This window comes from Dromiciops gliroides, chromosome 3 (genome assembly GCF_019393635.1).
Source record: "Dromiciops gliroides isolate mDroGli1 chromosome 3, mDroGli1.pri, whole genome shotgun sequence".
In the NCBI taxonomy this organism is placed as follows: Eukaryota; Metazoa; Chordata; class Mammalia; order Microbiotheria; family Microbiotheriidae; genus Dromiciops; species Dromiciops gliroides.
In genome coordinates, this window is record NC_057863.1 from 42,038,332 (window position 1) to 42,064,248 (window position 25,917).

Consider the following 25,917-nt stretch of genomic DNA (forward strand, 5'->3'; position numbering starts at 1 on the left):
GAAGGAAGGAAGGAAGGAAGGAAGGAAGGAAGGAAGGAAGGAAGGAAGGAAGGAAGGAAGGAAGGAAGGAAGGAAGGAAGGAAGGAAAGAAAGAAAGGACAGGCTCTGCATCTAGTTTGGGGGGAAAATGCTTTGCAACAAACTGGAGAAAAAAGAATTTTGTTCAACGAAGAGCTGATTGGGCTTGTCTTCATTAATCAGAAAATGGAGCAAAGCTTTCAGTTCTCTGGATCAGGGGAACTGCTTATCACTGGATAAATACAATGTTGACATACTTTTGTGAAAAAAGCATGTCATTTTCTTAGCACCCTGTTAAGTTTGTTACTGCTTCATGTGCCCAAAAGCAGGAGTGATTTTTGCCTATCAAAAGAACAGTGAGGGGGCAGCTAGGTGGCACAGTGGATAAAGCACTGGCCCTGGGATTCAGGAGGACCTGAGTTCAAATCTGGCCTCAGATGCTTTACGCTTACTAGCTGTGTGACCCTGAGCAAGTCACTTAACCCTCACTGCCCTGCAAAAAAAAAGAAGAAAAAAAAAAGAAAAGAAAAGAAAAGTGAGAGTAAGGAGAGAAGCAGCTTTGTGTGATATAAAATGTTCCTGAAGGGACCAAGGACACTAAGGCCTGCAGTGAGTATCCCCACACAATTCATGTAACCACTAGGTTTCTTCCTATAAGTTCTTATTCACTTTTCTCCCCTGAGACCACATACCCTAGGTTTATAGGTGGACTGTAATTTTTTAAAAATTATTCCTGCTTTTTTATCTATTGTGTAAATGTTATGATTATTCTTGAAATATGGCATCAATGATGTCACTGTGGCTGATTTTGTACAAATGGGAAGCACACCGATGGGGGCTAATGGTCAGTCGGTCAACAAGCAGTTCTTAAACCTTTCCTGTGTGGAGGGTACTGAGCTAAATGCTTTACTGATAAAACGTCCTTTGATCCTCACAACCACTCTAGAAGTGGGTGCTATTATTAGCCCATTTTTACACTTAAGGAAATTGAGGCTGACCATGGCTAAGTGACTTGCCCAGGGTCACACAGCTAGGACCTAGGATATAGTCTAGGACTAGATTTGAATTTAGATCTTCCTGACTCCCTCCTTTCTTTCCCTCTTCCAAATTTCCCTCTACTCCTTTCTTTATCCTTCCCTCTTCCTTACCCCCCCTCCTCCTTTCTTTTCCACTCCCGCCCCTTTTGCCCCCTCCCTCTCCCCTTTTGCCTCCTCCCGCCCCTCAGGCCCCGCTCCACCCCTCCAAGCAAGGACAGGCCCTCACGACTTTCCGTAGGGCGTGAAGACGCTAGGGCTCGCTGCAGGGGGCTGGGTCTCTGCTCTCCCAAGGGAGGGGGGCATCGTCTCCTGCGCTTCCGGTGGGCTCCCGGCCACTTCCGCTGCTCGCGGGCCGGCGGGCGCTGAGGCGGCGGCGGGAGGAGGAGGAGGAGGGGCGTGAGGAGAGCTTGGCGGGCCTGGGCCTGGCCCTGGGCCGCGCCATGGACCGGGACCTGCTGCGGCAGTCGCTGAGCTGCCACGGGCCCTCGCTCCTGTCCCTGCTCCGCAGCGAGCAGCAGGACAACCCGCACTTCCGGGGCCTCCTGGGCCCGGCGGCCGACTCGGCCCGCGGGGCGCCGCTGCTGCAGGCCAGGTAATGGCGGCGGCGGCGCCGGGGGCCCCGCAGCACCCGCACGCGGAGGGGAGCAGGGAGGGGTGCGGGGGAGGGGTGCTGACCGTCTCGTCTTGCCCACCCGGGGGAATGCCCCGCACACGGGGGAGGGGGAACCCGGCGTGGGTTCAGGAATCCTCCTCTTCCGGACGGGCTGGGCCCGAAGTGACCTTGGGCCAGTCACTGCCCGGGTTCTAACCAGAGCTCATTCTAAGCCCGTGCGGGGCCGGGGGCTGTTCTCAAAGTCACTGCGGGAGGGCCGGGTTCGAGCCCCGGTGCCCCAGCCCCACTCCAGGGAAGCCCCCCACGGTCCGCGGCACCCGGCACCGCTCCTGCTGCCCAAGAGGGGACCCCCGTGGAGAACGGGGGCCGGCCGCGCACACAGTAGGTGCCAAATGAGTAACGTTTAGCCAGTACCCCGAGGTGGGAGAAACACCTCCCACGCGTGGTCTGGTCCTCGCTGGGCCCCCTCCTGTTTTACCGGGGAGAACGCCGAGGCCCAGAGCGCTCCAAGGACCCGCCCAGGCTCACCCCGGGGTCCGAGGCTGCGTTCAGACCCGGAGCTCCAGGACCTGTGCCGGGCTCGCCCTGGAGACCCCCCGTGCACTGCCTTCATCTTATAGGTGAGGTCGAAGGCTAGGAGGCAGCCGGGTGGCGAGGTGGATAGAGCACCGGCCCTGAAGCTGGGAGGACCCGAATTCAGGTCTCGCCTCAGTCACTAGCCCGGTGACCCTGGGCAAGTCACTTAACCCCAATTGCCTTAAACATCCGGGGCCATTTCTCATGTATATCTTGGTTCTGGAGGAGAGAGGGAGGTTGGTGACCTTTGCACCGCCCCCCCCCCCCTTAAATCCAGTTCCGTGCAAGTCAGGACGTCACTCTATCCTCTAAAAGAAGGAAAGACAAACAACAGCTTCCCACTGTGCCAGGCTTCCCCATCATCCTGGGAGGGGAAGAAGGGAATAAACATTTCTTTAGCACCTACTGTGTGCCGGGTGCTGTTCTCCAGGGTAACCGATATTTTATTTGAGCCTCCTCCCTTCCTGGACTTCTTAAGAGCGTCATAATTGGGGCAGCTAGGTGGCACGGTGGATAGAGCACCCCCCAGAATTCAGGAGAACCTGAGTTCAAATCCAGCCTCAGACACTTAACACTCACTAGCTGTGTGACCCTGGGCAAGTCACTTTAACCCTCATTGCCCCTCCAAAAAAAAAGAAGTGCCATGATTAAGCTCCTGTTTGAAAACTCCTTTTCCCCTTTATTTTAACCCCACGTTTGTTATATTGATACTTACATATTTGATGTTAGCAGTGTGGTCACTTTCCATTGGTTCAAATTAAACCCTTTCCATATTTGGTGTTCCTGAGTTGCTTTAATCATTGGACAAACCATTTTCTTCCAACAAACTCATGCTCGTTCTAGAAAGGACATTTTAGGAGTCTCCAGATTTTAGCAGTGAGTGGGAGAACAGTTTTAACAAAAATTTTGAGAGGTTTAGTCATTGCCAAGTCAGGCGTAATTATTCAGTGTTTATTGGCTGTCCATGTGTATGTAGCTGGTATGTACCAGCATCCATCAGGACACAAGCACAGAATCTTGGAGTTTCAGGAGATCAAGAGGGGTGGTCCAACTCATAACACTTCAGCCTTTTCTTGTCCTCTTGCTTTCACTCATGAGTACCATGCATCCTATGCTGCAGAACAGTGGGATGTCAAGGGGAGTTGCTACTCTCAGCTCTCACAAGTGATGGGGATGATCTTCCTGAATAATCAGCTGATATTGAAGTGTAGGGAAGGCATGAGCCTAGACAAAATTCTGTCCAAAAGCCAAACATGATTTCAGGGAAGTTTGGGTTTTTTTAAACAGTTGAAAACATGTAAATGTCAGCCTTTCTACTTGCTGCCAGTTTGACTTGGGCAGATCAGCTGACTTTTAGGGGCTTGTGGAGGGGTTGTCATGAGTGGCCTCCAAAGCCCCTTGCAGCTCTAAATCTAAATGAGGCAACTGCTTTGAACCAAGCACTGAATTTGGAATCAGGAAACTGTAGATCAGGAAGACCTGAGTTCAAATCATGCTTCAAACTCTAAGTGACTCCAGACCAGTCATTTAATTTCTGTTCACCTCATTGTCCTCTTCTGTAAAACAAGAATAATAATAGTACCTACCTCCCAGGGTTGCTGTGAGGATCAAATGAAACACCTTGCAACACACAGACATATATGTGCTCACAGTTATTGAATCTGTGATCTGTGTACTTCAGCCACACTCCTTGTGCCACAGCAACCTCCCATGATTTCCCACCTGCCGCCTCTTGCTCAATTTGTCCTTCTGCCCATTGGGATTTCTTATATCTTTTGAAACCCACTTTTCCAAGTAGCCTTGTATTCCCACCTTGCCCCAATCTTTTCTCACCTTGGAGTTCTTAGAAAACTTTGTTGCTAGATCCCGTGTAACATAAGACTTCGAGAGAGGCTGAAACAGGAGTGCTACATCTAGAGGCAGAGAGCAGAGCCCCTCATCTCTGAATTTGGGATTAGAACTTGCATCATCTGCTTCTCCAGAGTATTGTGTAAAAAGTGTTTGTGAGCATTGAAGTGTTTACCAAAATCATGCTATGTTCTATTTGGTGGCCTATTTAATTAAGCCTTATCTTTTCTACCAGATTGTGCATCCTTGAAGCAACCATCTTGACCCCTATCAGCATAGGACTCTGTACATTGTAAACATTTAGTCCATGTTTTACCTTCTTTGCTATATGTTGAATAGATTAATACCTTGTATTTATATAGACATTGAGGTTTGCAAACCACTTTGTGTAGATTAACTTATGTGTTAAAACCAAGCCTTGGGGTGATGCAGTGGATAAAGCACTGGCCCTGGATTCAGGAGGACCTGAGTTCAAATCCAGCCTCAGACACTTGATACTTACTATCTGTGTGACCCTCATTGCCCTGTTAAAAAAAGTAAAATAAAAGCAAGCCTTTAGGATAGGTGGTGTTTCTATTCCCATTTTTACAGTGTGGAGACTGAGGTTCAGAGTTTCAATGACTTGTCAAATGTGCCAAGGCTGTGCTGTATGACCTCTTCTGTGCCACAGGTGGTAAGGATCAGTGTAATCAAAGAGTTCAAAGATGATTTGTTTTCTTCTTTAGGAAAGAGAGGAGAGGTGACAACATTGAAATTCAGAAGTTCATTTCCAGAAAAGCTGATCTTCTTTTTGCTCTTTCATGGAAACAAAATGCACCCGCGGTTTCTGAAATCAATGAAGAAAATGAAGGTAATTTCTCTAGTAATATATATATGTATATATATGTCCCTAATTTTTCTAGTAATATATATGTCCCATGAAGACATACCGTTTTACCTCTTTGGGGAGGGAAATTTTTAGGAAGCAAAACTGCTGCTAATCAGTTTTACTTCTTCAATTTTTGACTCTAGACTATTACGCTGTCATGCCACCTTTGGAGCAGTTCATGGATGTCCCCAGTGTCGACAGGAGAGAGCTCTTTTTCCGAGATGTTGAACGTGGTGATGTTGTAATTGGACGAATAAGTTCCATCCGTGAATTTGGATTTTTTATGGTGTTAATCTGCTTAGGCAGTGGCATCATACGAGATATATCCCACTTAGAAATTACAGTAAGTCCCTCTTTACTTCTTTACAGTTTAGTCTCATTTTCTCCCCCAAATTTTAAAATTGAAAGCTACAATTAGCTTAAGCAGTTATCTAGGTCACCTCATTACCACACCATAAATGTCCAGAATTTGAGGAGAAACTTGAATTCCATTAATTGGAACAGTTTTGTTATTCCTTTAAATTTGTGAGTCATCTGAATGCAGGGTTTGTGTCTTTGTTATGTATTCCTGCCTTATAATGCACAGTATACTGACAAACAACTTATGTTTAGTAAATGTTAATTAGTTGCAGATATAAATAACTAGCTGTAACTTAATTAGTACTGTGTATACTAGAGACACTTGATAAGAATTTATTGAATATAAAAAACGAAAGTACTTTTAGCAAGTTTTACATACAAGATGTCCTTACCATGTTATTTTTTAAAACAACAAGTGAAACATAAAAACACTTGTTTCTGGGCATATATTTTCCCCTTTCTTCAACTTGTGGCCATCCTTCACATCTACTTGGATTCCAGTTGTTCTTTATCTGCTGTTCAAAGGGGTCTCATAAAAAATAAATATATGTTGTTATTCTGAACTTGACAAATGCAAACAAGCACAGACTTTTCCAAATACAAAGAGAAAAAGAGGACCGTGTGTGAAAGAGTGAGTCTCTACTACATAGTTTGGTATTTTAAAGTACATAATAATTTAAAAGAAAAAAAAACACAACATTTTAGCTTTTGGCTCTAATTATCAGATTTGTGTCTTTTTATCTATTTGGGGAGGAGAGGAGGCATGGTTTGGCATTTTAAAACATAATCAGATATCAGTAATAGCTATTGAGGTGAGCTGCCTCTATTTTAGATTGACTTTGCTCTAGGCACCCTTGTTAAAAAATTCATATGGCACTAAATGAATGTTCTTCCTGGCATATTGTATGTTTTGGGGAAATGTTGGGAGTCCCACTGGTGAGACAGTATACATATGCTCTTTTGTTTTAAAAAATGTACCTTTTGATATTCATTAACATGAATGTTTCAATGAATGCACATTGGATTTGTCTACAAGAAGCCTTGCCAAGACAACATTCCTTTTTAATGATGTAAGAGATTCTCTGAAAAGTGTTCTTAGGATGAAAATGTCAAAAACTGGTTTAACTGTCCTTTGACTGTGAAAGAAAGTAATGTAGAATTTCTGGCTTGTGTTAATAGTGCACTGTCTTATGTGATCATACTGAGACACTTGTACAGTCTCTCTTGGTGGCCAGTTTGATATATCTCATGTTCGAAATATTAGAGCTCAAAGTATGATAGCAATCATCTAACATTTGGCAACCCAAATTATATTATGGGACCACCTTGAACTCCTCTGCCTTTTTTAACTTCAGCTGAACAGCTTGCTAGGCATAGAGATTGGGTGCCTGAAAGTAGAAGGAACAGGATGCAAGGGGGAAAAGTCAGGTTTGTTTCATGTATAGGTTACAGGAAGCAAGTATTTTTGGTCGTAAAAGTTTAGAGACTCAAATGAAATATACGTAAAATACTTTGAAGTTCTAAAGTGCTGTATCTTTGTCAGCTATTAATTTGTGGACAAGTTAAATATTTACAGTGGACCAGTGCTTAAGGAACAATAATCTACACTTACTGGTATGTGATTTAGACATAAAGGATGACATGAAGCCATTGACCATATTCAGGTTGAAAGTCAATTCCTCTGTAGTCTGAAGAAGAGGTTTTGAAGACTCCTCTCATGGGGCAAAGTACATATTGCTGATTGCAGCTGAGATTTATAAGGCATTGACCATATTCAGGTTGAAATCAATCCCTCTGTAGTCTGAAGAAGAGGTTTTGAAGGCTCCTCTCATGGGGCAAAGTACATACTGCTGATTGCAGCTGAGATTTATAAGGCAGGGGATATACAAAAGCATGCTGAAATCTTCCCTCTTACATGGCAAGAGAAGGTTATCCCCCAGGAGTTCAAGGCTGCCTTCATTGCCCATCTTTATAAAGGAAAAGGAAATGGGCCTTCTTGTGAGTCTCTCTTAGTCATCGCTGGCAAAATTCATGCCAGAGTCCTCCTTAATAGGCTTATCCTTCAACTTGGAAGATGATCATCTACCCAGGAGCCAGTGTGGCTTCAGAAAGGGCCAAGAAACAGTTGATACTGGTGTTTGCTGCCCAATGACTCCAGAAGAAATGCCAGGAACAAAACGGGTCTGCACAATGTTCAACAGTCTGACCAAAACCTTTGATACTGTCAGTCATGAGGATTTGTGGAAGATTATAGCAAAATTTGGTTGCAGAAGTTCATCAGTATTGTATGGCAGTTCTATAATGACATGCTTGCATGGGTTCTGGATAATCAGTGGTGCTCTTGAGCATTCCCAGTTACCAATGAAGTGAAGCAGGGCTCTGAATCTTGATTCTACCAACAACTGCATTCGCAAATTGGAGAAGATGCAAGGCATGGCAGATGTTGACTAGGATAAAGCCTTACAAGCCAGATCACTGTACATTTTCTTCTAGTTTCAACATAAATTGATATTCTTTGGGTGCTGTTCAAACAACTGCAAATCTACTTAACAATACTGTCTTAGAGCTTATATTTTTCCATCTCATCAAAAGAAATATCGAAAGACTTTGTCGGATACTTTGCTGAAATTAAGGTCCTAGTCTGATATTCTTTTGATCTACTACTCATATATAGTATGACTATAGTTTGTTGTGGCTTTAACCCTAGTGGTCATTACTTCTTTAAATACTCACAGTCTTAACCATTTAGGGCATTCCAAATTAGGTGACCTGCATTGCAAAAGGTTTTTTGTCAGAAATGAGTGTGGCATATTAGGTGGTCATGAGGTGACCAATATTACTGGAACACAGAAGGATGTAATGGTCAGTAAGGATAAGGGGGGGAGATAAGAGTGACACCTAGTTATAGAGAACCTTGAATGTTAAGAATTGATCCTGTAGGCAGTGTGGAAGTTCTCATGTGGAGTGATACTGTAGCAAGATTGCTCCTGTAGCGGTGATTAGTATTTATTAGCAGGCAAGAAATTCGAGACAGAACAGTTAGTTATAGGAGGCTGTTCTGATAAGCTGCTCATCTGTTAAGGAGGACTTAGCCTCTAGGGTGTTAGCAGTTTAAATGAAAAGTGACACTTGGTTGTAGATCAACAGGACTCAGGGTACAATGTCCTTTTGGAAGATAGGAGAACAGAAGAAGAAGAAAAGCTGAAGGCATTCCAAGACTGGGTTGGCCTGAACTTTAGGGGGTTGACATTTTATTTTTGCTTGTTGCTTCATGCTTTTAATGATTCTTTCCTAATTTTAATTATTATAAAGAATTGTTTTGCTTTGTTTCATTAGTTCACGATTAGAACTACTACTCTAAGGGGGCAGCTAGGTGGCACAGTAGATAGAGCACCAGCCTTGGATTCAGGAGGACCTGAGTTCAAATCTGACCTCAGACACTTAACACTTACTAGCTGTGTGACCCTGGGCAAGTCACTTAACCCCAATCGCCTCACCAAAAAAAAAAAAAAAAAGAACTACTACTCTAAATGGAAAACTGTTTTATGTGAGATTTTAATTCTCAAAATAGGCCAACTAATGTGTTGTTTACCTTCCTGCACGCAGAAATTTGACTTTAAAAATTATGCTCTTTATTTTTAAATTAGAATTTACTTCGTAAGTGCTTTTATCAATTATAGTAAGCAACTGGGTAGAGAAATAACATTGATTTTTCAAATGTCCAAATTTTTTTCAATTTTTTTAATATCTTGTACCGTAGGCTCTTTGTCCGTTAAGAGATGTGCCTTCTCACAGCAACCATGGTGATCCTTTGTCTTATTATCAAACTGGTGACCTCATACGAGGTAAATCATTTTTATTTAGTAGAGAAGAGTAACTTTTTTTAGCAAATTTGTGGAAAGATATTTTTCTGCCTCTTTTTCATAGATGCTATTTTCCTAATATTTTCAGCTTATGTCTTTCATATTTTTTAGCTGGAATTAAAGATATTGATCGCTACCATGAAAAACTTGTAGTGTCCTTGTACAACTCTTCTCTTCCACCTCACCTATCAGATATGAAATTAGGTGTAATTAGCTCTGAAGATCTCCCTTTACACTACAGGTAATAATCTCCCTTTGTATGACAGGTAATTTACTATCATTTCCATTTGTAATATATTACCATTAGCTAATAGTTTTATTGAATAACAGTTCCTCAAAAAAAATCTGTGTCCAATGTATTTTCTTTTTGTAATACTAAAAAAGGAAAATGTTATTTTTATTCAGTGTCCAAAAAAAGGAATCCACTTTGTATCTCCACCCCGTGTGTATAGCAAGGAAGCCTTTTTAAACGTTAGGCGTCATTTTAGGCAGTAGGGAGAATGCTGAGAATCTTCCTACAAACAGTAACTAATGAATTTTAAGATTATAAAATGTTTTATATTATCTTATTTTATCCACACAGCAAGCCCATTAAATGTAAGTGCTATTATTTTTTCCATATAAATGAGGAAACCGGCTCAGAGAAGTTAAGCAACACAGCCCATGAATATCAGAGAGAAGAGTGGAACTTGGGTCTTGACACTCAAGTCCAGGGCTCTCTGCGCTGTTTTGTACTGTTCCTCTATATAAAAATATTGCCTAGGAGATGCATACTAAAGCTTGAGAAATAAATGCTATATATTCATATGTTTGTCCTTGTTTTGTTCCCTTTAAGGAGGAGTGTTGAATTAAATAGTAATTCTTTGGAGTCCTATGAAAATGTCATGCAGAATTCTGTGGGATTTATGAATCCAGGAGTAGTTGAATTTCTTCTAGGAAAACTAGGAATAAGTGAATCCAATCCACCATCCTTAATGAGAGGTCTTCAGAGGTATTACAGTATCTACGTATTATTTTGCAGGGCGGGGGAAGGGAGGAAAAGTGGTGCTAAAAAGCACAGCATTTTTGGAGAAGTGTCATATTTCATGGACTTGGGGGGGGGGGTACCTGCATGTCACAGGATCTTCAGCTACAGCAGGTTTAGAGGGAAATAAATGGCCATTAGCAAAGGGGACCTACCTAGACAAGTACTTGGTCAGTTAACACAAGAGGAAGAAGGAGTAAGAGAAACATCTATATAGATGAGATGAGCTTAATATTACATTCACTGTGGTTTCTTCTTTCCCTGATACTTTATGCTCCTCTAAGCACAGCTTCTTAAGCTTTTCTTTTTGCTTGAGAAATTTTTACACCACCCTGCTTTTATAAGTATCCTTACAGCCAAGTTTTTCACAGCCTCCACGTTCAGTTACATGACCACAAAGGCAAGCAGTAGCAACTGTTCCATGGGGGAAGAGTTGGGATCATTCCTTAACCAGCTCCAAGTTATCCTTCCTTTTGCCATGCAGAGACACTTAGGGTAGGAAAAGGAATCTTCAGCTCAGTGGAAGAAATCAGAATTTAATCAGGAGATTTTAAAGGGTCTGTAAAACAGAAAGCAATAGAGCTAGATGGGCCTGGTCACTCTGCATAATTAATTCCATGGTGATGTGGTGACGATGCAAAATGGCCATTGAGAACATAACACATACCTTACTGTTCGTGGTATTTTCCCTAACCTAGCATGTAGTCATCATGGCTCTATCCAAATCCAGTCATTCCTTTCTCTTTGGGGACAATTCAAGGGCATGAATTCATCAAGTATTTATTAAGCTCCTGTTACATACTAGGCACTGTGCTTGGCATGGCTGGGGGTGGGGGTGGGGGGGCCGCAAGTGATACTAAGAAGACAAAAACAGCATTTCCTGTTATATTCTGTTTTGCATCAGTGTAAGAGAAAAAGTAGATTTTTAGAAGACATCTTTGGATATGTGTTGCTATTAGTAATATAATAATTTTTATATAATCAGTGACAAGTTAACAATGGCAGTTATAGTTTTCCAGCTCTATTTTCAGTATTGGCAACACCAAATATGAGTGCTTGCAAAGACTAAGGTATAAATTTTATGCAAATGTAAAATGTATATGGTTCTAATTGTGCTTTTTTTTCTTTTTTATAGGACAAATTTCTCTGAAGAAGATTTCGCTTTTACGTTAAGAAAGAAACAGTCTGCTTCCTGGGCTTTAAAATGGTACAGTAATTTTTGGCTTTTCTTAAAAATATCATAAAGAAAGGCTGAAGTTTATAAATGGCAAGCATTTTCCTAATAGCCTTGAAAACTCTTTGCCAATTTCAGGCTATAAAATCTTGAACCAGTATTTCTTCATAGATGGCACCTACGGGTAAGGAATGTTAAAAATCAAAGAAATGAACCATAACAGTTAATGTTATACAACAGAAATTGTCACATCTTTCCCTAGACTGGTTGGCCACTTAGACATTTGGCATGAAGACATTTTGAGGACATTTTCTTGACGCAATTTTTATTTTGGGGGGAGACCATGAAAATAATTGTTAAAGATGTGATATGTGAGGACAGGGGAAATACGGTATTACAAAGTTTCAAAATAGGATCAGTGTTTCTTTCATCCTTTTAGTCTGGTTGCAGCCAGACTTAGTTCCTAACTCTCCACCAGTGTGTGATTATTTTTCCATCATTTTCATTTTTTAATATAATGGGGTTTTTTCCCCAATTACGTTAAAAAAATTTTTTTTTAACATTTTTTAAAATTTTGGCATTCCCCACCCCTCCTCATTGAGAAGACGAGCAATTTGATATAGGTTATGCATGTACAATCATGAAGAACATATATCCATGTTAGCTATGTTGTGAGGGAAAACACAGATCAAAAGAAATAAAGAAATGCTTCGATATGCATTCAGACTCTGTTGGTTCTTTCTGTAGAAATGGGTAGGATTTTTCCTCATAAGTCCTTATGAACTGTCTTAGATCAACTCCAAAGGACTCATAATGGAAAATGTTCTCCACATCCAGAAAAAAGAACTGTGGATTCTGAATGCAGATTGAACCATACTGTTTCTACTTTTTTTTTGGTGGGCGGGGGAGGGGGGGTGGTATTTGAGGTTTTTCCCTTTGTTTTGATCCTTTCACAACATCACTAATGCAGAAATATGTTTAATGTGATGGTACCTATTGTGATAAAATATAACCTATACCAGATTGCTTTCTGTCTTGGGGAGGGGGGAAAGAAGGGAGGGAGGGAGAAAGATTTGGAACTAAAAATCTGATGAAAACAAATGTGGAAAACTGGAAAATAACAAAATACTTTTGTGTTTTAAAAAAAAATTGTCTTAGATCACTGTATTGTTGAGAATAGCTAAGTCATTCACGGTTGGTCATCATATAATATTGCTGTTACTATATACCAAAGCTTCTTGAAACTATGGGTTGTGACCCCATATGGGGTTGCATAACTGAATGTGGGGGGTGGGGGGGTCATGAAAAATTTGGCAACAGTAAAAGGTTAAGCAGCTTTGTGATATACCCCAGGGGTTGCATAAAAATTTCTTACGACACAAGTAGAAAAAGGTTAAGACGCCCTGCTGTATACAATGTTCTCCTGGTTCTTCTCGTTTCACTTTGCATCAGTTCATGTAATTCTTTACAGATTTTTTTGAAAACATCCTGCTCATCATTTCTTATAGCACAACTGGTATTCCGTCACATATACTTGTTCAGCCATTCTCCAATTGATGGGTATCTTCTCAATTTCACATTCTTTGCCACCACTAAAAGAACTGCTATAAATTATTTTTGTACATATAGGTTCTTTTCTTTTTTGTTTTTTATCTCTTTGTGATATAAACTCAGGAGTGGTATTGGCTTGGTCAGAAGGTATGTTATAATATGGTTTATAGCCCTGCTCTATAGAATGATTGATCATTATACAGTTTCAGCAACAGTGCATTAATGTCTGTTTTCCCACATCCCTTCCAATATTTGTCATTTTCTTTTTCCATCATATTAGCCAGTCTGATTAGGTAGGAAGTGGTAGCTCAGAGTTGTTTTAGTTTGTATTTTTCTTAAAAGTAACGATTTAGAACATTTTTTCATATAACCATAGATAGCTTTGATTACCTCATCTGAAAACTGCCTGTTCATATCCTTTGAACTTTATCAATTAAAAAATGGCTCTTATTTGAGAAATAAGGTCTTCATCAGAGAAACTTGCTAAAAAATGTTTAGTTATGATTACTATTTCGCTCTATCCTATTTTCTCCCAAATTTATCCTTCTCTCCCCCCCTTTACCCTGTCCATTCTCAAGTGTTTTGCTTCTGACTTTTACCTCCCCCAATCACACCTTCCCCCCTATACACACACACACACACACTCTTTATCCCCTTCTTTTCCTACTTTGCTGGAAGGTAAAATAGATTTCTATATCCAACTGAGTGTGTGTGTGTGTTATTTCCTCTGAGCCAATTTTGATGAAAGATTCACATGATTCCCTCTACCCGCCCCCATCTTTCCGTCCACTTTAAAAGCTCTTTCACATCTCTGTTATGTCAGATAATTTGCCCTATTCCACCGTTCCCTTTCCTCTTCTCCTACTGCATTCCTCTTTCTTACCTCTTAATTTTGTTTTTTTAGATAATCATCCATCATATTCGGTTCATACCCACACCCTCTGTCCATGAGTACTCCTTACTACCCTAATAAATGAGATAGTTCTTAGGAGTTACAAGTATCATTTTCCCATTTATGAAGTTTAACCTTATTAAATCCCTTATAATTTCTGTTTTCTGTTTACCTTTTTGTGCTTCTTTTGAGTCTTGAATTTGGAAGTTAGATTTTTCTATTAAATTTTGGTCTTTTCATCAGGAATACTTGAAATTGTTCTTTTTTATTGAATGTTCATTTTTTTCCCCCTGAAGGAATAGACTCAGTTTTGCTGGTTAGGTGATTCTTGGTTGTAATCCTACCTCTTTTGCTGTCTGGAATATAATATTCCAAGCCCTCCATTCCTTTAACGCAGAAACTGCTATAAAGCTTGTTATCCTGACTGTGGCTCCACAATATTTGGATTTGTTTCTTTTTGGTTGCTTGCAATGTTTTCTCCTTGACCTGGAAGTCCTGGAATTTGGCTATAATATTCTTGGCAGTTTTCATTTTGGGATCTCTTTCAGGAAATGATGGGTAGATTCTTCCAATTTCTATGGTTTATCAGGGTAGTTTTCCTTGATAATTTCTTGTAAGATGATGTTTAGGCTCTTTTTTTATCATGACTTTCAAGTAGTTCAGTAATTCTTCAGTTATCTTTCCTGGATCTGTTTTCCAGGTGAATTTGTTTTTCCAATGAGATATTTTACATTTTCTTATATTTTATTCTTTTGATTTTGTTTTGTTTCTTGATGTCTTGTAAAGTTATTAGCTTTTACTGACCCCATTGTATTTTTTGTGCCTCCTTTGCCAAGCTGTTGACTCTTTTTTCCTGATTTTATTGCATCACTCTCATTTCTCTTCCAAGTTTTTCCCCTACCTCTCTTACTTAATTTTTAAAATCTTTTTTGAACTTTTCCATGACCTGAGACCAAGTCACATTTTTCTTTGAGGCTTTGGATGTAACAGCTTTGACTTTGTCTTCTTCTGAGTTTGTGTTTTGATCTTCCCTTCACCATAGTAATTTTCTTTTTCGGGTGTTTGCTCATTTTTCTAGCCTATTTCTTGACTTTTAACTGCTAAAGTAGGGCTCTGCTTCCAGAGTAGAGAGGTTGCTGTTCCGTGCTTCTGGGTTTTTTGTGCATCTGTTTTCAGAGATAATTCTGGGGACCTTTAAGTTTTTGGCTCTTTCAAGGTGGTATGATCTAGGGAGAGGAGTATTTACTTCTTTCCTGGCCTGTGCTCTGGTCTGTGAGGGACCACAAGCATTCTTTTCCTCTCTGGAACTGTGACCAGGGTCCTAGCTCCCCTACAACTACAAGCTCTGGTGTTCTGGTTTTCCTCCTTGGCCTGGGACTGAGACCCAGGCCTGCAACTCAGATCCAAGTATGGGCAGTGCAGCAGAATCCTGCCTGTGGTACCAGCAAGGACCCACACACTCTCTCTCTCTCTCTCTCTGGGCTGAGAGGCCCAGAAACCACCACTGCCATCACTGATCCCCAAAGGCATTCTGCTGCTTTGCTGGGGTGTCACCCGTGCTGGACTATGTTCCACTCTCACCCTGGTCCAACTGACTTCCTGCCGACTTTCTAAGTTGTCTTGGGCTGGAAAATCATTTCACCCCATCCTTTTGTGTATTCTGCCACTCCAGAATATGTTTGGAGACACTGTTTAACGTTGTTTGGAGGGGTTTGGGGAGAGCTTAGGCAAATACCTGCCTTTTCCTTGCCATCTTCACTCCTCCCCATCAACAATAGTTTAAATATTTCTACACAGAAAAGATAGTATGAGCAAGTTATCCTTGTAGATGTTTTCATGGCAAGTAGGGCTAAGAGGATGTTATGATGCATCTTTTATTTTTAGCTATACAGAATTTCATGGTTAACTGAGGTGTGTGTGATACCATGTTCTCCATAGGTAGCACTGCTGACTCACCTCAAATAGGTTATGTGTATTTGGAGATTTTATCAGTGGATGGAAGGGAGGGTAAACTTGTCTTGATCTAGCTACGTTGCATTGGTCCTTGTTTTGACTAGGGCATATATTGGCAAACTTTTAATTTGCGGCTTTGGAAGCTAATTTGGTCCATCAAACCCATGACAGTGGGTTGATGTTAACCATACTCTGACATAGGTTGGCAAACTGCCACATGTGGTTTTCTATAATTAGCAAACTAAGAATGATTTTTAAGCCATATGCAAACAGGCAGTTGTGGTTTGCTAACCCCCATTCTAACCAACACGAGAAAGCACAGTTAATATTGGGTGATTCTTTACTGCTGCGCCTGTTTAAGCCCTGCATGCTCTGTCAGCAGAGCCTAACCTCTGATGTCCCTGCTAAACCGAAAACGTTTCAAATCAGGGCCAAGTAATTAAATTGTGTGTCCATTGTACAAGTTCAGAGAAAGATCACTAGGTTGTCCACTGGCTGACAATTAGGTTTTTGGACATAGCAACTTAATAACCATCTCCTAAATTTTGGAGGTGTTTCACTCTGGGTGAAAAGAGGAATAATAAGCACACCAGTAAGTCTCTGAAAGTACTAAAAAAATTATTGATAAAATGTTTTGTTTTGTTTTGTTTTTCCTTTCTTAATTTAGGAGGTTATTGCTACTGGAAGAAAAAAAAAGATGGTTTTCTAGTATGTTATGGAAAATGTGGCTTCTCTTTTTTTTTTAGTGTGAAGATTGGGGTTGATTATTTTAAAGTTGGCCGCCATGTAGATGCTATGAATGAGTACAATAAGGCTCTGGAAATAGATAAACAGAATGTGGAAGCGTTGGTAGCTCGTGGAGCATTGTAAGTAACCTTTCTGTGGACTGTGGCGTTTCAGCATAAATGCCATCGTATTTGTAGCACAGGAAAAATTCAGTGTATTTTTGTATATTTGCATCTCTCTAGATATGCAACAAAAGGAAGTTTAAACAAAGCCATTGAAGATTTTGAAGTAGCATTGGAAACCTGTCCAACCCACAGAAACGCAAGGAAATACCTCTGCCAGACCCTTGTAGAAAGAGGTGGCCAGTAAGTGCTCCATCCTATTTCTATATACAGCTACAGATCTAAAATGGACCATTTACAGTGAAACTTTCATAACTAGAATGGATAGGGAATAAAGTTCCAGTAAGCTTAAATTTGGCCAACAAATCCTTTTAGTCTTTAGCTTTTTGGAAAATGTTTCTAATACTTTTAGAAGCCACTGTCTAGCCATAAAAAGGAGAGTATACTGAACATAATTGAATGTTTATTTGATGATTCAGGAACATTGTGGTTCCTCAGGATTATTATTCTGAACATCATTCTTCATTGTACAGTGTATACTTAGACAATGTTGGGCTGCGTACTCCAAAAGTTGGGCTTTTTGTTTGTTTTTTTTTAAAGTCTGGCCCTGATAAAAGTTTTTGCTTCTACAATTTTTCATCTTTCTCACAAAAACATTTGATTCTGGTTAAATTCCTCGTCAAAGTTTACTATATTCTTTTAACCTAACTGCCACATATATTTATATTCAACCTATTGTGCTATAGCTACACTGTACAGTAAAAATTTATTAATTCAGACTGACTGGCAAAAAGGCTAGCCTGTGCTGTAAAGTGTCATAAGAGGAATGCAGTGAGAGAAGAGAAGGGGGAGAGAGGAATGAAGGAATAATGGATGAAGAACTGGCCTTAGAGTCATAAACCCTGGCCATGTGACCCTGGGCAAGTCATTTAACTTAGGGCTCTGGACTGTACATTGCAATCAAAGCGCTAACCTACAGTGCTGTATTGAGTGTCCTCAATATCAGTGAAATTGCAGGTCCACTCTCTATATGCTATCAAAATACAAATAGGAGTATTTCCACTTTTATCCCTTTGATCACATCTGACAAACCTCTCGTGCTTATGGTGGAAAAGATAGAGAGTACAGTGTGGTGGGTTTGACACTGGAAGCCCCTAATGGGGTGGCTAGATGACATAGTGAATAGAGCACCAGGCCTCGGAGTCAGACTTCTCTTCCTGAGTTTAAATCTGGCCTCAGACACTTATTAGCTGTGTGACCCTGGGCAAGTCATGTATCCCTGTTGGCCTCAGTTTCCTTATCTGTAAAAATGAACTAGAGAATGGCAAACCTCTCTACTGTATTTGCCAAAAAAAAAAAAAAAAACAAACTCAAATGGGGTCACAAAGATCCAGACACAACTGAAAAACCACCAGACAACAGTTCCTTGGGTTTGGAACTGGAAGTCCCTAACAGAAATCCCTTGTTGGCCTTTACCTTCTTATCCTGTCATTGTTCTTCCTTTGGCAAACTTAGTCCAGCATTACTTTCATGAGTCTACCTCCTGTAGTCCTATTCATGGGCTGCTGAATGGAGCTGGAGGAAGTCATCCAACCAGCTAGATTGAGCACATTATAGTTAGGCCCAGCCTAACTGGGCCCTCGCTGCAGCAAGGCAATCCTTTTATCCCTTATTAAAGAGCTCCTTGTCTCACTCTTTCCAAAGAGGCTGTTCTAAATCTTCTCTTCTAAAGCCTTTCACATCTCTCCATCCTCACAGCAGAGAATCCTGCCTTTTCATTGAGATCATTCACGGTGGGCTCCCTAATTCATTTCCCCTTCATCTCAGAACCCCATGGCATCATCTTTCCCTCTTATCTTTCTTCCTCCAATCACTGACAGTGAACTGGCTTTTGTCCTTGCCATAACTCATTCTTCTGCGTGCTCCCTTGATCCTGTCCCTGATAGCAGATTGCCCTCTCAAGCATCCTCTCTCTCTAATCTTTCATTTCTCTCCATCTACCGGTTCCTTCACTGTTACCTTCAAATATGCTCAAGTGTCCCCTGTCCTTAACCTCTGCCAGACCCTACCATGCCACCAGGCTATCATGCTTTCTAAGCTAAACTAACAGAAAAGGCTTTCAGGCAACAAACAGTTATTAAGCATCAGCCATGTGACAGGCATTGTGCTAGGAATGGAAAGAAAGGGCAGAAAATGGTCCCTGCTCTCAAAGCTCCCAGTCTGGTGGAGGAGACAACCTGAAAACAACTATATACAAACAAGTTTAATAGAGGGTGACCCGGGGAAATCAGCAGGAAGAAGGCACCATCATCGCCTCTATTTCATCCTCTCCTCAACACACTTTGCACTCTTGCTTTCCAGTACTACTCCGCTGAACACTAACTGTCAGTCTTAATGATCTTTTGTCAGCCCTCATCTTGCTTGACTTACCTGTTGCATTTGACAGTGTTGACCTTCCTCTCTGCCTTGACATTCTTTCTGTTTTGTTTTTTGTGGCACCACTTTCTTTTGGTTCTCCTTCTAATTGTCTCAAGTGCTCCTTTTCAGTCTCCTTGGCCTGATCGTTACCTTTATCTTGCCTCCTAACTATGGGTTTGCCCTGTTAAGGGCTAAAATTCTAGCTAATATGTCTAAAATGTCTAATGAGTGGTCGCCAATAAATTATAAGCTTTAGCAAGAGTTAGACTTTTAAGCATTAAGGAGAATAAGAATTTGGTAAAGAGAGAAGAAAAGGCCTATCTATTAAAGGGAAAGCACATTTCTAGCTCCCCTCTCCACCAGAGTCCAAAGGAAAGAGAGCAAGTCAGAGCGCCTGGATCTTCCTTCTTCCTCCCACTAGCAAACTTCCTGACACCAAATAAAAGACACATGTTCTTGCCCTCAAAGACCTTCCTTTCATGGTGGAACTTTTCTACAGTAAGTCTCCAGCAGGTGGCGCCATTCCAATTGTTACAGCCCCAAGACTATCCCTTATTCTGTCTCTACGTGCAGATAACTCATAGATCTACTTCCAGGCCCAGTTTCTTTCCTTAACTTCACACATCACCACCTGCCTATTAAACTTTTCAATCTCTGTGTCATAGTTCATCGTGTCCAAAACACGTCATTATCTTTCTACCAAAACCCAGTTCTCTTCCAAACTTCCCTATTTCTGTCAGACAGTACTATTCTTCCAGTCTCTCAGGTTCATAATCTCAGCATTGTCCTTGAGACTCACTTTCACTCACCCCATATATCCTTTCACTTGCCAGGTCTTTCCATTTCTTTCTTCACATCTCACATCTGCCCTTATCTAATCATATGGCTACTTTCTTAAAGCCCTCACTGCTTCTGGCTTTGACTGTTGCAGTGGTCTCCCTATCAAATTTTTCACTGCTAGTCCATTTTCCATATACTGCTAAAATGATTTTTTCCTCAAGTGTGGCTCTGACCATGCTACTTTCCTATTCAACTAACTCTTCTATTCAGCTTTTAAAGCCCTTCACAACCTTTGCCCAACCTATCTTTTCAGCCTTTTTCTTCCTTTTTTGGGGGGGGAGGGGGGGTTAGTGTTAGGGCAATGAGGGTTAAGTGACTTGCCCAGGGTCATACAGCTAGTAAGTGTCAAATGTCTGAGGCCGGATTTGAACTCAGGTCCTCCTGAATCCAGAGTTGGTGCTTTATCCACTGCGTCACCTAGCTGCCTCAAAGAATGAATGACTGAAGAAAGTTTTTTTGTTTTGTTTTTGCTGGACAATGAGGTTTAAGTGACTTGCCCAAGGTCACACAGCTAGTAAGTGTCAAGTGTCTGGGGTTGGATTTGAACTCAGGTCCTCCTGAATCCAGGGCTGGTGCTTGATCCACTAAGCCACCAGCTGCCCTATCTTTTCAGCCTTCTTATATCTTCCTCCCCTTCCCACTCTCTGTAACTGACCTTCTTGTCCCTCATATATACCACTCTATATCCTGTCTCTGGGCCTTTGTATTGGTAAGGCCCTGCACTCTTTCATCTATTAAAAAGCAGCTCAGGTACCACTTTGTACATGAAGACTTTCTTAAACAGTCCCAGTGCTAGTAGCTTACTTCCCTAACTACCTTCTTGAGTGTGTGGTGTTGTGTTGGGGAGGTTACCTGCTTATTCATTTGTACCAGATCCCAACATTATAGGAAACTTCAAAGATTTCTGTTACCATATAGACTCTGATTCATCAGAGCAATTCTTATATTATTCCAGTATGCCAGTACCCTCCATTTTGTATCATAAGTATGGGATGAGGGGGCAGCTAGGTGGCGCAGTGGATAAAACACTGGTCCTGGATTCAGGTGGAACTGAATTCAAATGTGGCCTCAGAAACTTGATACTTAACTAGCTGTGTGACCCTGAACAAGTCACTTAACCCTCATTGCCCCACCCCCCCCAAAAAAAAGTATGGGATGAGTTATTGTCAGAATATGATTTTTAGTTCTTTTAGTTCTTCTCACACACACCGCCCCCCCTTCCCAAAAATATGGGATTTATGAATCTGTTTTTCCTTACCTTCTACACTTCTAAATACTAAGCAAGAGTTAATACCCCAGCAGACTTGACATAAGCGTCTAACTTCTATGTGTTTCTTTATAGAAAAAAATGTCCCTTTTTACAAACCTTTTTTAAACTTAGGCTAGAAGAAGAAGAAAAATTGTTAAATGCAGAAAGTTACTACAAGAAAGCTTTGGCTTTGGATGACACTTTTAAAGAAGCAGAGGATGCGTTATCAAAGCTTCACAGGCATATGCAGGTGATTCTTTATTTTCCCTTAAACAGTTACTAACAGTAGTAAACTTAAAACCAAAATTTTGATTATTAAACTTCCTTCTAGAAAAAATGAATGAATTTAGAAAATGGGACCATTCCCAAAACTGTTGCTTCTTTCTCATAGATGTTATTATTTTAGGCCCTGTCCCTTTTTTGTAGTATAAAACTAAATTGATGTTGACTTAAGCTTACCTAATTGAGAATTCAGATTGCCCAAATGTACTATGGCATATTGAAGACTACTAGTGACTTGTTTACAAAATAAGTTGATAAATAAGCTGAGCCCTCCCTTTACCATTGGTGCTGTTAGCTACTTTAATGATTCTAAAATACTTTTAAATCATAAATTCAAATAAGTAGTTGAGATTGCATTTTCCTGTAATACTGATGATGATGTTTTCTCATATGCATTTTCTTCTGAATTGGACCGTTGCTGCTGTGTCTGTGACATCTGGTGCTGCTCATCCCCAACCACAAACTGGAAAATGATTTCTTATGTAAATCATGCATCCAACTGGGCTGCGATATTTTTAAAAATGGTTTGTATCCAAACATGGCAAAATCCACCTTAAATGCATTTTTATTGGAATCCCTTTATTTGGATTATTTGTAAAATGCATGTGACTCAATTTAATCCACTTTTTTTTTTCTTTTGATCATTTTTCTTGTCTTTTCTCTTCTATTCTATTTGGTCTCCCTGTTTCACTGCCCTGGGTCATGGGTACCAATGCAATGGTTTCCCTTTTTTAATGGAATACCAACTGCAATATGGCCTTCAATCCTCTACTGGTCATCCTGATGATTAATGCCAAATACCTCTGTGATAAATTTTTCATGTTTAAAAAATCCACTTATGTGATGATGAAAATATGGTAATATTGGTATGTTACTTTTGGTAACGGGGTGGGGGGGTGATCTTGTGAAACACTGGGGTTCATATATTCTGCTATGTTTAATGTGTGGTTTTTTTTGATATCTGGGTTCTAAAAGAAATCTTTGGAATTAAGAGAAAAACAAGCTGAAAAAGAAGAAAAGCAGAAATCAAAGAAAATAGAAACAAGTGCAGAAAAATTGCGTAAGCTCTTAAAAGAGGAAAAAAGGTAAACCCATAACATTCCATTTATTTCAATTAAAGTGTCTACTGAGTTGATTTCAAAGACCATGTAGGATAAAGTAAGTAAACAAATGCTACCTTCAGTAACTAACAGGAGTTACTGGCATTTTTGCTGATTTCAGGAATATGTAGTATAATTCATTGCCTTTCCTAAAATATAGTGACATAATTCATACCCAAAGAATATCATAAATAGTAAACACTCAGTTGTTCAATATGATACCTATCCCTTTTACTAAACTAAATCTGAAGTTGCTTGATCATTAGGAATATATATGGTAGGCTTACATGTAAGGCACATGCTTAAAACTCCTCTAATTTGCACTAGGACAGAGTCATTTCACCAGACTTTTTTTATTATTTATTTGGAAGGGGGATCAAAAGATTAAGCTTATTTTTTGGTTTTGGTAGAATGCAGAACTGAAAATTTATTTTGCAGAATTGAAGCATGAATCCAGTTATTTTAACTATATGTTTATTTTAGGCAGGAAAAATAATTCTAGACTCATTTTCCAGATAAATCTCGTGCCCTGACAATGTGACATGTCTTGGGTGGATGAACAGTTATCTTGGCTTTGGGGCATTTACCTGAGAGGGGACATTTTTATGCCAGAAGTTGAGAAGTAGGTTCTCTGTCCAATAATGGGGCTTCATAAATTAACTACATTTTTTAGGTTAAAGAAGAAAAGAAAAAGATCTACTTCTTCCTCTTCAAGTGTTTCTTCAGCTGACCAGGTGGTCTCTTCTTCATCATCCTCTTCCTCTTCTGGTCACAAAAAACATAAGAAAAGGAAGAGGAACCGTTCAGAATCCTTTCGAAATTCCAAAAGGCATTCCTCCAAGGCTTCTTCACATCCTCTAGATCAGAATAGGAAAGAGGAGAGCTACCTACTTCCAGCTAATACCTCAGCATCCTTTCTTAACCACAAGCAAGAGATGGAAAAACTGCTAGAAAATCAGGGTAGAGTAAAAGAAAGAGAAAGAGGTAATACTCAGCCTTCATCTTCAACTGAAATTCCGGATAATTTTGGAGGTAGGTCTGAAGATTCAAGGGATTTTTATAATAGCTCCAGAACTCAGGCAAGTAGTAGCAAAACTGAAAAGCCATGTAAACCAGACAGATACTATTCCAGTAGACGAGATTTCTCTGACTCATTCAATAGAAATTCAGATGAAAAAACAAAAAATTTGAATAGAAAATTTGAAAAGGGAGCAGAGGGAAGAAAAGAACATTATAGAAAGTGGGAGCCAGGCTCAGTGAGATATTCTACTTCTCCAGCAGGATTGGACTGTTCATGGAAGTCCGTTGAAAAAAGCAAAAAATATGCAAATACCGGATTACATGATTTTAATAGAAATGATGAAGAGCAAAGATCACAATTAAATACCTATCAAAAAAAAGGATCTGAAAATAGGGAAGAAAATTATGAGGATGAGATAGAGGATCTTGAAGAAGATGCATTAAATGGTAAAAAGCGATCAGAACGCAATGTTAAGAAAAATCTTCCTCAAAATTTGCTCACTATATTTAATCAGATTGCTGAATTTGAAAAAGAAAAAGGAAATAAGCAGAAAAACTGAATAGGTGCCAAAGAAATAGTCTCATGTTACTAAAGGCCATTAAGGTGTTTTTATTTCCACTGTCCTTTGGACATTTATGCAGACTTCAGAGAACAAACACACATTTTTCTGTTTAAACTGTACTGACTTCTCTGTAGCACCCTTTTCCTAGCCAGGTTATTGATCATAAGCAGGATTTTCATCTGTAATAGATTTGCAAACATTTTTTAGAAAAGAACAAGATGATTCATTTAAATTTGTTTACTCGAGGATGTTCCCGTATGATCAGAATTGCTCTTTTTGTATGACATTTTACCATATTTCTTTGCTAACCTTCTAACAGAAATAGCCTTTTGGTTAGGTCAAGAGAAAATTAGATTTGCACTTTAAAGATTCAGGTCTTGTTTACTAAAATGATGGTTCCATTGTCATTTTTCAGTTGTTAAATGGAATTGAGCCTTGAACTTCTGAAAGTGTTTACAGAATAGAATGTCCTAGATGTGCCATTCTGTATCTGTAAAGAGTTGTTTTAAATATTACATTTTATTAAAAACTCAACTTCATTTGTATGGCAGGGTATTGGTCTCTTGTTTCTATCTCCATTTGAGTACTCCTTCTATTGGAAAAAGGTTTTATAGAAACACTTTTATGGACAAAAGGCATGTGACAGGTAATCGGCCACACCAGAATGTGATTCTAGTTAATTTTTAATCATCATACTGTTTCAGGGTTCGTTGGCAGTTTTTTAACCTAAAGCCTGTTACTCAACTTGATCCTCCAGTTTACTAACCAGACTTGGTTCTGAGTGACTCTTAAAATACAAAGATTTTCTACCTTTGAGGACTTACTTTGAATTGGAATACCATCATTTGCTGACTACTCACTGGAATGTGTTGACAGAAGGGTCTCAGGTTAAGAAGTAAAGGTCTTTACACTAATAATGTAGTTCATATAACTAGTTTTTCCAAAAGTGCAGGCAAATTCTAATTTCACAGATTATATTCCATAATAAATATTAACCAAGAAAATCTTTATTGAATCTTGCATTCCTTCTCCCATCACAGCATCCTATGTTTCACATGGTTTTTCATCTTAGCTTTGTAAAAAGTATATTACTTTCTTGAAAATGTAAAATTTCAAAAGTACAGGACAAATTGAATTATGCATTTTTTGCCAGAATATTTCCCCATCCCATCTAGTACGTGATCACTAATATCACATTCTTTTTTAGCTGAATTCTTCTCATTGTATGTTTTTTTCTCATCATAGTACATTATGAATCTTTCTTTTCAGATATTTGGCAAATTGCAAATTTCCCTCCTATTGAGATCAGCAAAATTTAATGCAATTTAGTTGCATAAATATAAAACAAGGTATAATATTTGAACAATCTATTGTAATATCGCAAAACTTTCTTTACAAAACAGATTTTATAATTAGGATTCATTTTTTTAAAAAGAGTTTGGGCCCTTCAATTAGGACACATTGAATATTTGGACATTTTTTTAAGAGTTAAAAATGAATACCCCTAAAAGTAGTAGTGTGGTGTGCCAGCTGCCTGTGATTGAGAAGTTCCTTTAACAAGTAAACACTTGCATTACCACTTGCTGCAGAATAAGAAGAGGGAAGTTCAAGTATGGTGTATCCAAGAAGTTTTATCCCAATTCGAAGCTATCAAAGCTTTTGAGGCTTAAAACTGCTCTAAGATTTTGAGGGTAACCTGTACACTTTCTATCCTCTTTTTGATTTTGAGAAGTCTTTCAGATTCCTAATAGATCTTAAGACATATCATCTTGCTGGTGGCAGAATTTTTTTCATGGTTTGCATCAAAAAGCACAATTATT

At 39.7% G+C, this 25,917-nt stretch overlaps 1 protein-coding gene across 3 annotated transcripts; it reads left to right on the forward strand.

The window, feature by feature from the left end:
• The first annotated feature begins 1,388 nt into the window (after window positions 1–1,388).
• On the forward strand, window positions 1,389–24,642 carry TTC14 (tetratricopeptide repeat domain 14). 3 transcript variants are annotated; one of them, XM_043991891.1, is made up of 12 exons: window positions 1,392–1,647; window positions 4,818–4,942; window positions 5,104–5,303; window positions 9,081–9,165; window positions 9,295–9,424; window positions 10,019–10,174; window positions 11,343–11,414; window positions 16,524–16,643; window positions 16,746–16,868; window positions 21,265–21,382; window positions 22,390–22,499; window positions 23,188–24,642. In XM_043991891.1, exons 1-12 carry the CDS (start codon window positions 1,496–1,498, stop codon window positions 24,092–24,094), a joined length of 2,298 nt encoding a protein of 765 aa, XP_043847826.1. In that variant the 5' UTR covers window positions 1,392–1,495; the 3' UTR covers window positions 24,095–24,642. The 3 variants fall into 3 exon arrangements, 1 of the variants encoding a protein (XP_043847826.1); XR_006355535.1 differs by lacking the exon at window positions 23,188–24,642 and having other exon boundaries at window positions 1,389–1,647; window positions 21,265–21,938; window positions 22,390–22,504; XR_006355536.1 differs by lacking the exon at window positions 23,188–24,642 and having other exon boundaries at window positions 1,389–1,647; window positions 21,265–21,938; window positions 22,407–22,504.
• The last annotated feature ends 1,275 nt before the right edge of the window (window positions 24,643–25,917 follow it).